The sequence below is a fragment of the Salvelinus alpinus genome, chromosome 6 (genome assembly GCF_045679555.1).
Source record: "Salvelinus alpinus chromosome 6, SLU_Salpinus.1, whole genome shotgun sequence".
Lineage (NCBI taxonomy): Eukaryota > Metazoa > Chordata > Actinopteri > Salmoniformes > Salmonidae > Salvelinus > Salvelinus alpinus.
The window spans coordinates 6,236,635-6,253,467 of NC_092091.1; the positions used below are offsets into that span (position 1 = coordinate 6,236,635).

The window sequence follows — 16,833 nt, forward strand, 5'->3', positions numbered from 1 at the left end:
AACCTTCCAGAAGGACAACCATCTCTGCAGCACTCCACCAATCAGGCCTTTATGGTAGAGTGGCCAGACGGAAGCCACTTCTCAGTAAAAGGCACATGACAGCCCGCTTATAGTTTGCCTAAAGGCACCTAAAGACTCTCAGACCATGAGAAACAAGATTCTCTGGTCTGATGAAACCAAGATTGAACTCTTTGGCCTGAATGTCAAGCATTACATCTGGATAAAACCTGGCACTATCCCTACGGTGAAGCAATGGGGTGGCAGCATCATGCTGTAGGGATGTTTTTCAGAGGCACGGACTGGGAGACTAGTCAGGATTGAGGGGAAGATGAACAGAGCAAAGTACAGAGAGGTCCAAAACCTGCTTCAGAGCGCTCAGGATCTCAGACTGGGGCGAAGGTTCACCTTCCAACAGGACAACAACCATTAGCATACAGCCAAGACAACTCAGGAGTGGCTTCGGGACAAGTCTCTGAATGTCCTTGAGTGGCCCAGCCAGTTGAACCCGATCTACCATCTCTGGAAAGACCTGAAAATAGCTGTGCAGCACTGATAGCAACAACAACCACTACAGAGAAGTTGTCTGTATTTACAGCTGTCACAGTAGAGAGGCAGGCAGGCAGGCAGGCAGGCAGGCAGGCAGGCAGGCAGGCAGGCAGGCAGGCAGGCAGGCAGACAGACAGACAGACAGACAGACAGACAGACAGACAGACAGACAGACAGACAGACAGACAGACAGACAGACAGACAGACAGACAGACAGACAGACAGACAGACAGACAGACAGACAGACAGACAGACAGACAGACAGACAGACAGACAGGTTGTTTACTATGACTGGATGAAGGGATGCAGTGTTGAAGGCTTCCTTTAGGTCTCCTGGTCTCTTGGGATTTAAACTGTGACTACAGAGAGATAGTCCTAACCATTCAATCAATGTACACAACAAACAGTCATCATTAACATGTAGTACCTCTAACCCTGACCCTAGACCTAACAGTAATAACCACACTGTAATGTAAAGTATCACCTCATTCTCAATGATCAGTCAATACATACAGTATTCATTTCACCTACAGTACATTGTATCAATATCAAGTTCCCTCCTCATTACAACCACGTATTAATTATTATAGACACTTATAATCAGTGTTAGAACACATAAGTGTATTATAAGGCATTTTAAAGGTCATTAAAATAATTATATATTATATATTCTAACCACTCTATTTAATATTAAGGGTCCTAACCTAGGAACTAAAATATTTGTCTCCTTCTCAACGTTGCCTGCAGTTTTCTCTCTCCCTCTCTCTAACCCTTCCCTCTCTCTAACCCCTCCCTCTCTCTAACCCCTCCCTCTAACCCCTCCCTCCTTCCCTCCCTCTAAACTCACCTATCTGGCAGAACCAGAAAGTCCCTCCCCCTCCCAAAAACGAACTTCTTTGGAAATAAAACTGATCTGAGTCTCTTTGTCGTCTGTCTGTGTGAGAGTGAACAACAATGAGGAAGACAGGAGATAAAGGCCATGATACAGTGTCAGCTGCAGCAGAGAGGACTGAGAAACAGGTAAGACCAGAACAACTTGTTGGTGACTGTCTGATAAACAAAGAATTAAAGATACAGTAGGAACTAAATCTGTTTGAATATGAGATCATTCAAATGAAATGCATCCACAAATATGAACACAAACCTTGAGTATATAGATATGTTAACCCAGATTCCGGGGCGGCAGGTCGCCTAATGGTTAGAGCGTTGGACTAGTAACCGAAATGTTGCAAGATCGAATCCCTGAGCTGACAAGGAACAAATCTGTTGTTCGGCCCCTGAACAAGGCAGTTAACCCACTGTTCCTAGGCCGTCATTGAAAATATGAATGTGTATGGCCTCTTGTGTGGCATAGTGGTCTAAGGCATGGCATTGCAGTGCTAGCTGCGCCACCAGAGACTCTGGGTTTGAGCCCTGTCGCAGCTGGCCGTGACTGGGAGGACCATGGGGCGGCGCAATTGGCCCAGCGTCGTTAGAGAGGGCTTGGCCGGCAGAGATATCCTTGTCTCAACGTGCACTAGCGACTCCTGTGGCGGGCCGGGTGCAGTACATGCTGACCAGGCTGACGGGTACATTATTCCTCCGACGTGTTTCGGACGCATGGGTCTCGACCGTCGCCTCTCCAGAGTCTCACCGGAGTTGCAGCGACTGTAACTGATTGGATGAAATTGTGAAGAAAAACTTCTTAACTGACTTGTAAAAAAATTAACAATTATCAGCATTTTGTTAAAGACTCAATTTATTCACCCATACAGCTACAAAGACACAAGCACATATATTTATAACCTCATACAAGGAGAGATCAACTCCTTACACACCTAGACAGCCAATACATCTCTGTTGCTAGGCAGGACCAACTCCTTACACACCTAGACAGCCAATACATCTCTGTTGCTAGGCAGGACCAACTCCTTACACACCTAGACAGCCAATACATCTCTGTTGCGAGGCAGGATCAACTCCTTACACATCTAGACAGCCAATACATCTCTGTTGCTAGGCAGGATCAACTCAGCATTGGTGGCTTCCAGGTTGCATTATGTTAAGTGCAGTTGTGTTTCGGACGTCGCCTCTCCAGAGTCATGGCCCTGCCTGATGCTAGAACCTTGGTGGGCGTGGAAGTGTATGTGTGTGAGATAGGACTGTAGTAGGAGGGTCGTTGTGGTGGGCCCCTCTGTGTGAGATAGGACTGTAGTAGGAGGGTCGTTGTGGTGGGCCCCTCTGTGTGAGATAGGACTGTAGTAGGAGGGTCGTTGTGGTGGGCCCCTCTGTGTGAGATAGGACTGTAGTAGGAGGGTCGTTGTGGTGGGCCCCTCTGTGTGAGATAGGACTGTAGTAGGAGGGTCGTTGTGGTGGGCCCCTCTGTGTGAGATAGGACTGTAGTAGGAGGGTCGTTGTGGTGGGCCCCTCTGTGTGAGATAGGACTGTAGTAGGAGGGTCATTGTGGTGGGCCCCTCTGTGTGAGATAGGACTGTAGTAGGAGGGTCGTTGTGGTGGCTTGACCTCGAGACGAATACTCGCTCCTCCCTAGTTCTGCAGCTGGCCTGCCTTATCAGAGACTAACTAGACTGTTAAATTCCTGGCTCCTCTCTAGTTCTGCAGCTGGCCTGCTTTATCAGAGACTAACTAGACTGTTGAATTCCTGGCTCCTCCCTAGTTCTGCAGCTGGCCTGCCTTATCAGAGACTAACTAGTCTGTTGAATTCCTGACTCCTCCCTAGTTCTGCAGCTGGCCTGCCTTATCAGAGACTAACTAGACTGTTGAATTCCTGGCTCCTCCCTAGTTCTGCAGCTGGCCTGTCTTATCAGAGACTAACTAGTCTGTTGAATTCCTGACTCCTCCCTAGTTCTGCAGCTGGCCTGTCTTATCAGAGACTAACTAGACTGCTGAATTCCTGGCTCCTCTCTAGTTCTGCAGCTGGCCTGTCTTATCAGAGACTGACTAGACTGTTGAATTCCTGGCTCCTCCATTGTTCTGCAGCTGGCCTGCCTTATCAGAGACTGAAACTAGTTGCCCTTTGTCTCCCTCTTTAGGAACATTGATATTCAACAATAACATGTTTGAACAGAATATTTCAGCACTTCCCCTTGTCTATCCACAAATATGAACACAAACCTTGAGTATATCGATATGTTAACCCAGATTCTCCAAATGTATCACCATTTTCTAAAGTCAAACACTATTATCATTCTGAATGGCCTTTTATGAGTCCAAAGTTCAGTCTCAACCCCTTGATACATGTAGGCCCACCATAAAAACTATAATCATTCACATAGCAACATAATATCATATTGTAAAGGGACTTCCTCAGGATTGTAGACCTTCCTCTCTATGGGTCCTATGTCACATTACTATACTATTGATCTACTGGACTAATAAAGCTTGATAGCTCATTGAAGAGTGATTCTCCACAGAGGCAGCTGGGGATGAGTCAGAAGAAGGTCCAGCAGAGATTCCAGGAGAGAAAGAAGGAGCTGAAGGACCTCCAACAGGCTGTGGAGTCTTTCAAGGTGAGTATTGTTGACCAGAGGAGACACACCATTTCACTTCTCTCCTCCAATCAGAGAGGGAGAGAGGTCCTTATCCAATCCCACTGACCCCACTGTTGGGAACAGGCTGTCTGGACCCCTTTCAGAGAATAGACTGTTTAATGTAACTGACGGGATATGAACCCAGGTCTACCGTGGGAGAAACCAACATCTTGACCGTTACACCAAGAGGACATTCCCTATTGGACCGACACTGATTTAGAAGTAGCAGGCGGGGCTACCTCATCACATAACCATGAGTAACCATGACTGACTCATGTCCCCTATACATTAACATGGAGCTCTCTCTCTCTCTATTCAATTCAAAGATCTTTATTGGCTTGGAAAACATATCTTTACTATGCCAAAGAAATGAAGTAGATAATAAACAATCATGAATGAACAGTAAACATTACACAACATTTATTTTCAAAAGAATAGAGACATTTCAAATGTTATAATTCAAGTGCAAACAGAGTGAGTCGTGCGCCAGACTGAGTTCTGGAGGTGAAATGGAAATGAATGAGGGAGAGTTAAGTGAGGTAGAAGGTGTGGTGAAGAGTTCAGAACCAGAGAAGTATTTGGTCATACGAGATTTGACATCAGAAGAGTTCCAGGGTGTGTTGAGTGGTGGTGTCCCGTCCTCCCAGGTCGTTGGCATGGTGCAGGAGCAGATAGGGTCAAAGTAGTGGAATGGGGTAGTGGGTTTTTAATGAGTGTAGGGTTAGTTGGCATGGTGCAGGAGCAGATAGGGTCAAAGTAGTGGAATGGGGTAGTGGGTTTTTAATGAGTGTAGGGTTAGTTGGCATGGTGCAGGAGCAGATAGGGTCAAAGTAGTGGAATGGGGTAGTGGGTTTTTAATGAGTGTAGGGTTAGTTGGCATGGTGCAGGAGCAGATAGGGTCAAAGTAGTGGAATGGGGTAGTGGGTTTTTAATGAGTGTAGGGTTAGTTGTCATGGTGCAGGAGCAGATAGGGTCAAAGTAGTGGAATGGGGTAGTGGGTTTTTAATGAGTGTAGGGTTAGTTGGCATGGTGCAGGAGCAGATAGGGCAAAGTAGTGGAATGGGGTAGTGGGTTTTTAATGAGTGTAGGGTTAGTTGACATGGTGCAGGAGCAGATAGGGTCAAAGTAGTGGAATGGGGTAGTGGGTTTTTAATGAGTGTAGGGTTAGTTGTCATGGTGCAGGAGCAGATAGGGTCAAAGTAGTGGAATGGGGTAGTGGGTTTTTAATGAGTGTAGGGTTAGTTGGCATGGTGCTACCAGGCTACCAGGCAACTATCAATCATGGGAACATTGGTCAGATTTGAACATCTGCCCATGCTAGTGATATTGCAGAGAGAAGGGAGTATCTGAGGAGAATTGTTGTGGTCACATCAATGTTAGGAAGACAGGGACTCTGTTTCCGTGACAATGATGAATCTAGTGGAAGCACAAATAGAGGGAACTTTCTAGAATGTATGGAGCTTTTGAAGGAGTTTGACCCTTTCTGGCAAAGGTACAATACTCCATCAAATGTGACGTATCTCCAGAATTTAGTAGCAAATAGGAGGTTCACTTTGATGCGTCCACCACAAAATAAGCATCAAAAGAGAGAAGCAGTTCTGTAATATAGGATGTAATATTTGTTTGGGATCTTACTTTTTTTAATCAGATTTTATTCCTAATTATTGTTCAGTTTTTGAAGATGTAATTTAGCTCATTAGTTGTGTTTAGTTTTGCCCCATTGTGGATGATACTGTTTAAGATGGTCCATGTGTCTGAAAAGGTTGGGCAGCGTCCTCTGCTGTCATCGATCGTAGACCAGAAATAGTCAGAAGTTGCAGTTATTTCCTACTTCCTGGTAATGCAGACATAAACACACTTGGCACCATCGAGGATGTTTACTTTCTACACCAGTTGTTATTTTCCAGTTTGGTCTTAAGAACAGGTTTTAGTGGTCAAATAAAAAGGGAGACGTTTTTTGGTGCCATTTAGGGGAAATGGAATTCTATGGATCATTCCAGTCAGAAGAGGCTCTGTGAAGGTTCGTTTCAATTCATTTGCTATGGCCTCGCTGGTGTTCCAGCTCAGACAACGTTCTTTGGCCGTTTGAACTCGTTCTATTGTCCAGCCAACTAGGACTCAGGGGGCAGAGGCTGGGTCTAGCTCTGCTACGGGGCAGGCTACTGGAGGGGGTACCAGGAGGGAGGAGAGTAGAGCAGGACCAAGAGGTGTTCTGTACCTGTCTGTCCAGGAGGGAGGAGAGTAGAGCAGGACCAAGAGGTGTTCTGTACCTGTCTGTCCAGGAGGGAGGAGAGTAGAGCAGGACCAAGAGGTGTTCTGTACCTGTCTGTCCAGGAGGGGGGACAAAGCCTGGTGGACCTGGAGAGCAGGGTGGCAGAGTTCTGACTCAATGAGGTGCAGAGATGCTACTGAACCTACTGTCTGTCTCTCTGTCTCTCTCTCTCTGTCTCTCTCTCCAAATTCAAATTTTTAAAATTTTCAAATTCAAATTCAAGCTGCTTTATTGGCATTAAAAACATTGTGTCAATATTGCCAAAGCAACAATGTATACAATATACATTGTAATACAATTATAAACAATGACAAATAATAATATAGAATGGCAGTAAATAATAATACAAAATTAAATATAAAAATAGTAACAATAAAATGGTAACAGTCAATAGTCGAATGTAATGTAATAAATATAAAAACTAAATAACGGTTATCTTCACCATTACATCGGTACTACAACTACTATCATCATTACCACTACCACCACCACCATCATTAAACTGCCACCCATACCATTACTATTTGGAATGATAAACTACAATAATAATAGTAATAACAATAACAGTAATAACAATAACAGTCATAATAAGTAAGTTACTGCTTACTATGCAGATGTTATTATTCAGTGTCCCTCAGGCTATGGCAGGCAAATACATATTTGGCTGCAAGAGGAGCCATTGCTCCTTCGCCCATGAGTATTTTTAGTTTTTCCTCTGGGTTTAATAAGTTAAAATTTGGAATATATGTAATAATTTCTGTGAATAATGAATCTCTTGCTGAGGAATATTTATCACAGTAAAGGAGAAAGTGCATCTCTGTTTCTACCTCCCCTGTCAGGCAGTGACCACTACACGCTCCTCTTTACCATATCTCTCTCTCTCTCTCTCTCTTTGTCTCTCATTCTCTCTCTCTCTCTCTCTCTCTCTTTGTCTCTCATTCTCTCTCTCTCTCTCTCTCTCTCTCTCTCTCTCTCTCTCTCTCTCTCTCTCTCTCTCTCTCTCTCTCTCTCTCTCTCTCTCTCTCTCTCTGTCTCTGTCTCTGTCTCTGTCTCTGTCTGTCTCTCTCCCTCTCTCTCTCTCTCTCTGTCTCTCTCTCTTTCTGTCTCTCTCTCTGTCTCTGTCTCTGTCTCTGTCTCTCTGTCTCTCTCTCTCTCAATTCAATTCAATTCAATTCAAGGGGCTTTATTGGCATGGGAAACATGTGTTAACATTGCCAAAGCAAGTGAGGTAGATATTATACAAAAGTGAAATAAACAATACAAATTAACAGTAAACATTACACATACAGAAGTTTCAAAACAATAAAGACATTACAAATGTTATATTATATATATACAGTGTTGTAACAATGTACAAATGGTTAAAGCACACAGGTTAAAATAAATAAGCATAAATATGGGTTGTATTTACAATGGTGTTTGTTCTTCACTGGTTGCCCTTTTCTTGTGGCAACAGGTCACAAATCTTGCTGCTGTGATGGCACACTTGGATCTGTGTAATCTGAGGGAAATATGTCTCTCTAATATGGTCATACATTGGGCAGGAGGTTAGGAAGTGCAGCTCAGTTTCCACCTCATTTTGTGGGCAGTGTGCACATAGCCTGTCTTCTCTTGAGAGCCATGTCTGCCTACGGCGGCCTTTCTCAATAGCAAGGCTATGCTCACTGAGTCTGTACATAGTCAAAGCTTTCCTTAAGTTTGGGTCAGTCACAGTGGTCAGGTAATCTGCCACTGTGTACTCTCTGTTTAGGGCCAAATAGCATTCTAGTTTGCTCTGTTTTTTTGTTAATTCTTTCCAATGTGTCAAGTAATTATCTTTTTGTTTTCTCATGATTTGGTTGGGTCTAATTGTGCTGTTGTCCTGGGGCTCTGTGGGGTGTGTTTGTGTTTGTGAACAGAGCCCTAGGACCAGCTTGCTTAGGGGACTCTTCTCCAGGTTCATCTCTCTGTAGGTGATGGCTTTGTTATGGAAGGTTTGGGAATCGCTTCCTTTTAGGTGGTTGTAGAATTTAACGTCTCTTTTCTGGATTTTGATAATTAGTGGGTATCGGCCTAATTCTGCTCTGCATGCATTATTTGGTGTTCTACGTTGTACACGGAGGATATTTTTGCAGAATTCTGCATGCAGAGTCTCAATTTGGTGTTTGTCCCATTTTGTGAAATCTTGGTTGGTGAGCGGACCCCAGACCTCACAACCATAAAGGGCAATGGGCTCTATGACTGATTCAAGTATTTTTAGCCAGATCCTAATTGGTATGTTGAAATTGATGTTCCTTTTGATGGCATAGAATGCCCTTCTTGCCTTGTCTCTCAGATCGTTCACAGCTTTGTGGAAGTTACCTGTGGTGCTGATGTTTAGGCCGAGGTATGTATAGTTTTTTGTGTGCTCTAGGGCAACGGTGTCTAGATGGAATTTGTGGTCCTGGTGACTGGACCTTTTTTGGAACACCATTATTTTGGTCTTACTGAGATTTACTGTCAGGGCCCAGGTCTGACAGAATCTGTGCAGAAGATCTAGGTGCTGCTGTAGGCCCTCCTTGGTTGGTGACAGAAGCACCAGATCATCAGCAAACAGTAGACATTTGACTTCGGATTCTAGTAGGGTGAGACCGGGTGCTGCAGACTGTTCTAGTGCCCGCGCCAATTCGTTGATATATATGTTGAAGAGGGTGGGGCTTAAGCTGCATCCCTGTCTCACCCCACGACCCTGTGTGAAGAAATGTGTGTGTTTTTTGCCAATTTTAACCTCTCCCTCTCTCTCTCTCTCTCTCTCTGAGGTGAAGGAGCTGATCAGAGCCCAAGAGAAGGCTCAAGTGAGTCAAGCTGAAGGACTCCTGGAGCAACTGAAGCAGGAGATAGCTGAGCTGAGGAAGAGAAGCACTGAGCTGGAGCAGCTCTCACACACAGAGGATCACATCCATTTCCTCCAGGTAACTAAACTGTCTTGTTACATGTGATATGAAATTAACTTCATGTGAAACTATTCATCTACATCATTATGTTGTCCTCTCTCTCTCTCTCTCTCTCTCTCTCTCTCTCTCTCTCTCTCTCTCTCTCTCTCTCTCTCTCTCTCTCTCTCTCTCTCTCTCTCTCTCTCTCTCTCTCTCTCTCTCTCTCTCTCTCTCTCTCTCTCTCTCTCTCTCTCTCTCTCTCTCTCTCTCTCTCTCCAGAGTTATCAGTCTCTCTCCAGTATCAGTGTATCTTCAGACTTACCCAGTATCGTTGTCCGTCCTCTTCAGTACTTTGGAGATGTGAGTAAGACTGTGTCTGAACTGAGAGAGAAACTAGAAGACTTCCTTAAAGGCGAATGGACCAAGATCTCCACTACAGGTGTGTTGAAAACAATAAGAACATCAACTTTAGACCATTGAAAGTTCCCTACTAGTCATATACATGTGGAATATGGTCTGATGATAACATTCCCTCTCTCTGTCAATGTGTTTGTGTGTCTGTAGTGAATATAGTGGATGTTGTACTGCCTCCAGAGCCCAAGACCAGAGAACAGTTTTTACAACGTGAGTCTCTTTATTGTGAAGTAACTAACAGTCTCTTTTTACTGACACTCCTAACAATCCCTCTAGAAATATATAGCAATAGTAGATCTAATCAAAGACTGGGTATCTATCTGACTCCTCATATTTCTCTGATTTGATCTCTGCTGTGCTCTAATCAAAGACAGGGTAGATACAGTATCTGACTTAACTTATTGTTCTGACTCCCCTCATTGGTCTCTGCTCTGCTCTTCTCCCAGATTCCTGTCAGCTCACACTGGACCCAAACACAGCAAGCACAGACCTCTCTCTGTCTAAAGGGAACAAAAAGGTGACCTATGCAGACCAATTACAACAATATCCTGATCATCCAGACAGATTCACCAACCACTGGCAGGTTCTGTGTAGAGAGGGTCTGTCTGGATGCTGTTACTGGGAGGTGGAGTGGACTGGGAAGTGGGTTTATACAGCAGTCTCATATAAAGACATCAGCAGAACAGAGAGAGATGGTGAATTTGGACTCAATAACAAGTCCTGGTGTTTAGAGTGCTATAGTGGTGGTTATTTGTTCAGACAAAATAATGATGAGACTGTAGTATCAGGCCCTAAGTCCTCCAGAGTAGGAGTGTACCTGGATCACAAGGCAGGTACTCTGTCCTTCTACAGTGTCTCTGACACAATGACCCTCCTCCGCAGAGTCCAGACCACATTCACTCAGCCCCTCTATCCTGGGTTTCATCTCAATGGGACTGCTGAGCTGGTTAAACTGTAGTAGGGTCCACATAGATACTAGCCATGCTGGTGTAGTCTATAGCTGAGCTGGTTAAACTGTAGTAGAGTCCACATAGATACTAGCCATGCTGGTGTAGTCTATAGCTGAGCTGGTTAAACTGTAGTAGGGTCCACATAGATACTAGTCATGCTGGTGTAGTCTATAGCTGAGCTGGTTAAACTGTAGTAGGGTCCTAATAGATACTAGTCATGCTGGTGTAGTCTATAGCTGAGCTGGTTAAACTGTAGTAGGGTCCACATAGATACTAGTCATGCTGGTGTAGTCATTAAGCTGAGCTGGTTAAACTGTAGTAGGGTCCACATAGATACTAGTCATGCTGGTGTAGTCTATAGCTGAGCTGGTTAAACTGTAGTAGGGTCCACATAGATACTAGTCATGCTGGTGTAGTCTATAGCTGAGCTGGTTAAACTGTAGTAGGGTCCACATAGATACTAGTCATGCTGGTGTAGTCTATAGCTGAGTTGGTTAAACTGTAGTAGGGTCCACATAGATACTAGTCATGCTGGTGTAGTCTATAGCTGAGCTGGTTAAACTGTAGTAGGGTCCACATAGATACTAGTCATGCTGGTGTAGTCTATAGCTGAGCTGGTTAAACTGTAGTAGGGTCCACATAGATACTAGTCATGCTGGTGTAGTCTATAGCTGAGCTGGTTAAACTGTAGTAGGGTCCACATAGATACTAGTCATGCTGGTGTAGTCTATAGCTGAGCTGGTTAAACTGTAGTAGGGTCCACATAGTTACTAGTCATGCTGGTGTAGTCTATAGCTGAGCTGGTTAAACTGTAGTAGGGTCCACATAGATACTAGTCATGCTGGTGTAGTCTATAGCTGAGCTGGTTAAACTGTAGTAGGGTCCACATAGATACTAGTCATGCTGGTGTAGTCTATAGCTGAGCTGGTTAAACTGTAGTAGGGTCCACATAGATACTAGTCATGCTGGTATAGTCTATAGCTGAGCTGGTTAAACTGTAGTAGGGTCCACATAGATACTAGTCATGCTGGTGTAGTCTATAGCTGAGCTGGTTAAACTGTAGTAGGGTCCACATAGATACTAGTCATGCTGGTGTAGTCTATAGCTGAGCTGGTTAAACTGTAGTAGGGTCCACATGGATACTAGTCATGCTGGTGTAGTCTATAGCTGAGCTGGTTAAACTGTAGTAGGGTCCACATAGAAACTAGTCATGCTGGTGTAGTCTATAGCTGAGCTGGTTAAACTGTAGTAGGGTCCACATAGATACTAGTCATGCTGGTGTAGTCTATAGCTGAGCTGGTTAAACTGTAGTAGGGTCCACATAGATACTAGTCATGCTGGTGTAGTCTATAGCTGAGCTGGTTAAACTGTAGTAGGGTCCACATAGATACTAGTCATGCTGGTGTAGTCTATAGCTGAGCTGGTTAAACTGTAGTAGGGTCCACATAGATACTAGTCATGCTGGTGTAGTCTATAGCTGAGCTGGTTAAACTGTAGTAGGGTCCACATAGATACTAGTCATGCTGGTGTAGTCTATAGCTGAGCTGGTTAAACTGTAGTAGGGTCCACATAGATACTAGTCATGCTGGTGTAGTCTATAGCTGAGCTGGTTAAACTGTAGTAGGGTCCACATAGATACTAGTCATGCTGGTGTAGTCTATAACTGAGCTGGTTAAACTGTAGTAGGGTCCACATAGATACTAGTCATGCTGGTGTAGTCTATAGCTGAGCTGGTTAAACTGTATTAGGGTCCACATAGATACTAGTCATGCTGGTGGTGATGGTCCCCAGATGTGATCATTCATTCTGCTCTGTTTTATCTACAATGATTTAACTGATTTGAACTTCAGAAGATGTTATGAATTAAAATTCATTGTTTTCATATTTTTGTAATTGCAATGTTTTAATCTTGTACATTTCCATGAATCATGATGTCTGGTGTTGATGTATATTGGTTGTCATTCAGAACCATTGATATGTTTTCTCAGTTGGTTCTCTGTCTCTATGTAATTCTCCTCAGTATCATTGATCAGCTTGTTGGTCCTAATTGATGTGTTCTCTGTCACCTGGAGCTGCATGGAAAATGGTCCAGGAACTAAAGGACAATTCAGGACTAGTCAGACCACTACAAGCTGGTATCACTTACTTTCTACTAAACTATATGGACTGGTTTCCCAGACACAGATTAATCCTAGTCCTGGACTAAAAAGTATGTTCAATGTAGATGTCCAGGAAACCGGCCCTAAATGTGTCATCTTTCATCCTCCCATACTGCTCAGTCCAGCAACATTAAACCTGTCCAGCAGGTGGTGGTATTGACCAAACAATAAAACCAGCAGATATCTTGACTTGCCACTCAGTATATCAGTAATGTTCAGAATAGTACTTTAATATCATTGGAGATTGATTGTCTTTTTAATCCACTATCCAGAGTCAGGAACAGATGAAGTTAGGTCTGCTACTGTTCAGTGATTAAATATGATTTATGGTGATGGGAAATAATAAAAAACACTAAACTTCATCTAGTAATAGTTTTCCTTTGTTATTTATTCCAAGGTGTGTCTTTAACTTGTAAATGTATTGTGTGGAGGTGAGCTAGTGGTGTGGCTGATAGAATAGAATGAAAAGGGAGGAGGGGAGGAAGAGGGGAGGAGTGAAGGGCTGTTCAAGAAACCAGATGAGGAAGAGGAAGATGTTCAGGGGAATTACTGTCTCTGTTCCAAATGGTTCCCTATTCCCTACATAGTGCACTACGGTGCTTCTGACCAGGTCTAAAGTAGTTTTCTACGTAGGGAATAGGGTGTAGATTTATTACAATATCATGCTTTAGTGTTTGGCACAACAATATATTAGATCTCCACCCCCCCACTTCCTGTCTGTCATTCCCCAGTTCTGTTAAGACTTCCTCTCATTGAACTGGGCCTCATTCGAAATGGTCACTTTGTATTGATAGTCCATACTGGTCTTTACTATGGTTCTACATACAATACCTGTATTGATAGTCCATACTGGGCTTTACTATGGTTCTACATACAGTACCTGTATTGATAGTCCATACTGGTCTTTACTATGGTTCTACATACAGTACCTGTATTGATAGTCCATACTGGGCTTTACTATGGTTCTACATACAGTACCTGTATTGATAGTCCATACTGGGCTTTACTATGGTTCTACATACAGTACCTGTATTGATAGTCCATACTGGGCTTTACTATGGTTCTACATACAGTACCTGTATTGATAGTCCATACTGGGCTTTACTATGGTTCTACATACAGTACCTGTATTGATAGTCCATACTGGGCTTTACTATGGTTCTACATACAGTACCTGTATTGATAGTCCATACTGGGCTTTACTATGGTTCTACATACAGTACCTGTATTGATAGTCCATACTGGGCTTTACTATGGTTCTACATACAGTACCTGTATTGATAGTCCATACTGGGCTTTACTATGGTTCTACATACAGTACCTGTATTGATAGTCCATACTGGGCTTTACTATGGTTCTACATACAGTATCTGTATTGATTTTTTATTATAGTTTTTATTTTACCTTTATTTAACACAACATTAAACAACACTATAAACACACATAAAGTACAACAATTACATATTACATTAAAACACAAACATCTTGACTAAAAACAGCTGGCCTAAAAAGAATTACAATCTTCTATGATATATAGATCGATCAGGTGTTTAAACTCCACCAACGAATCTTGATCATCACATTTTAAAATGTTCAGGAGAGAATTCCAGGACCACGGAGCTGAGTAACTAAAACTATTTCTACCATGACCTGTTCTAATTGTTGGTTCTGTTAGGAGCAAATCAGAATGGGACCGTAATTGATATTTATTTACTGACCGAGATAAAATGTCATTTTACCCAACATGGCCTTATAAATCAGTGTTTACCAGTGTTTAAGCCTACTCAAGGTCCATGACGACCAGCCAACAGCGCTGTAGAGATCACAATGATGTGTTAGACGTTTCTGATTGGTAATGAACCTGAGGGCTGCATGATACACTGAATCAAGTGCTCTCAGGGTAGTGGCTGAGGGCTGCATGATACACTGAATCAAGTGCTCTCAGGGTAGTGGCTGAGGGCTGCATGATACACTGAATCAAGTGCTCTCAGGGTCGTGGCTGAGGGCTGCATGATACACTGAATCAAGTGCTCTCAGGGTAGTGGCTGAGGGCTGCATGATACACTGAATCAAGTGCTCTCAGGGTAGTGGCTGAGGCCTGCATGATACACTGAATCAAGTGCTCTCAGGGTAGTGGCTGAGGCCTGCATATATATATAACATCACTAAAATCTAAAACCGCCAGTAATGTACATCGTACCAACTCCTTCCTGACCTCCAGAGAAAAACAAGCCTTATGCCGGTAATAAAAACCTATTTTCAGCTTGAGCTTCCTTATCAAGTTCTCTACATGAACAGTGAAGCTCAGCTTGTCATCAACCCACACACCCAAATATAGGTACACTTTGACCTGCTCTATAGTATGTCCAGACAATGTAGCAATGACATGATTAGTAACATGCCTGGCATTTGAAATTCAGAACCAGCTTCAAATCATACAGATTCTGTTGTATAATGTTAAATGCTCTTTGGGCATTTTCGAAAGATAAAGATAAACTACTACCACTTGAATAAAGAACAGTATCATCTACATTAAAATGAACATCCGCTGTTTCATTAAGATCCCCAATGTTGTTGATATACAAAATGAACATCCGCTGTTTCATTAAGATCCCCAATGTTGTTGATATACAAAATGAACATCCGCTGTTTCATTAAGATCCCCAATGTTGTTGATATACAAAATGAACATCCGCTGTTTCAATAAGATCCCCAATGTTGTTGATATACAAAAGGAACAACAGTGGGCCCAAAATAGAACCTTGCGGAACACCTGAGCACAACTCTATGGAATCAGATTTACAACCATCCTCCATTACACATTGTGTATGATTTGATAGGTAATTTATAAACCAATCTAGATCATGACCTGTAATTACACAACATTTTAACCTTTGCACTAACACAGCATGGTCCACGGTGTCAAAAGACAAATCAATAAAGACAGACACACTTGTTGTTAAGAGCACAGTGGATGTCATTTAAAACCTTCAAGGTTGCTGAAACAGTGCTGTGGCCAGACCTAAAGCATGACTGCATTCCATTAAATAAGTTTTCTTGGAGGCCTTCAGCTGCCTACTAACTAAGGACTCCGGTACCTATGACAATACAGACGATGTTGATATGGGTCGAAAGTTGTCAAGTAGCGAAGGATCTCCACCTTTCAGGAGAGGCAGTACAGACGATGTTGATATGGGTCGATAGTTGTCAAGTAGCGAAGGATCTCCACCTTTCAGGAGAGACAGTACAGACGATGTTGATATGCGTCGATAGTTGTCAAGTAGTGAAGGATCTCCACCTTTCAGGAGAGGCAGTACAAAAGCAGATTTACATAACTTGGGGATTTCCTTCACGTCAAGCGTGAGGTTAGAAATATAGGGGAGAGCAATGATGTCAGCAGCCAGGTGTAGGAAGCGGGGGTCTAGTTCATCAGGGACAGGGGATTTTGTTCTATCAATTTATTTCAGGGCTTTACACACTTCTGAAACAGAGAAGGATGAGAAGGAGAACCTGGTGAAGGAGTGTACAGGGGTGTCAGGGATGAGAAGGAGAACCTGGTGAAGGAGTGTACAGGGGTGTCAGGGATGAGAAGGAGAACCTGGTGAAGGAGTGTACAGGGGTGTCAGGGATGAGAAGGAGAACCTGGTGAAGGAGTGTACAGGGCTGTGTCAGGGATGAGAAGGAGAACCTGGTGAAGGAGTGTACAGGGGTGTCAGGGATGAGAAGGAGAACCTGGTGAAGGAGTGCACAGGGGTGTCAGGGATGAGAAGGAGAACCTGGTGAAGGAGTGTACAGGGGTCTCAGGTAAATTCACAGGGGGGGTTTAACATTTTTAAATAAACTGCCTGCATCTATAAAATGCTGATTCAAGGCTTTCAGAATGGAGCTTCTCTCAGTTACAACCTGAGTGTCGACCAACAATAGTTTGGGAAGCTGTGAATCTTCTTTCACTCCAAACCTTTCACTACTTGTCAAAATGTGGAGGGATTATTTAAATGATCTGTAGTAGATTTCAGGGAGTGGTCTGCTTTCACTTTTCAGATCATAATGATCTGTAGTAGATTTCAGGTA

General features: G+C 43.3%; 1 protein-coding gene across 1 annotated transcript in view; it reads left to right on the plus strand.

Annotated features, from left to right (window-relative positions):
* The window catches only part of LOC139577484 (tripartite motif-containing protein 16-like), a 110,815-nt gene extending 98,867 nt beyond the window's left edge, over nucleotides 1–11,948 (plus strand). The window contains exons 2-5 of the mRNA XM_071404505.1: nucleotides 8,663–9,278; nucleotides 9,519–9,678; nucleotides 9,804–9,863; nucleotides 10,100–11,948. Coding sequence (XP_071260606.1) covers nucleotides 9,006–9,278; nucleotides 9,519–9,678; nucleotides 9,804–9,863; nucleotides 10,100–10,611 — 1,005 coding nt within the window. The 5' untranslated portion in view covers nucleotides 8,663–9,005 and the 3' untranslated portion in view covers nucleotides 10,612–11,948. The remainder of the gene's footprint in view (nucleotides 1–8,662; nucleotides 9,279–9,518; nucleotides 9,679–9,803; nucleotides 9,864–10,099) is intronic.
* Nucleotides 11,949–16,833: the final 4,885 nt, after the last annotated feature.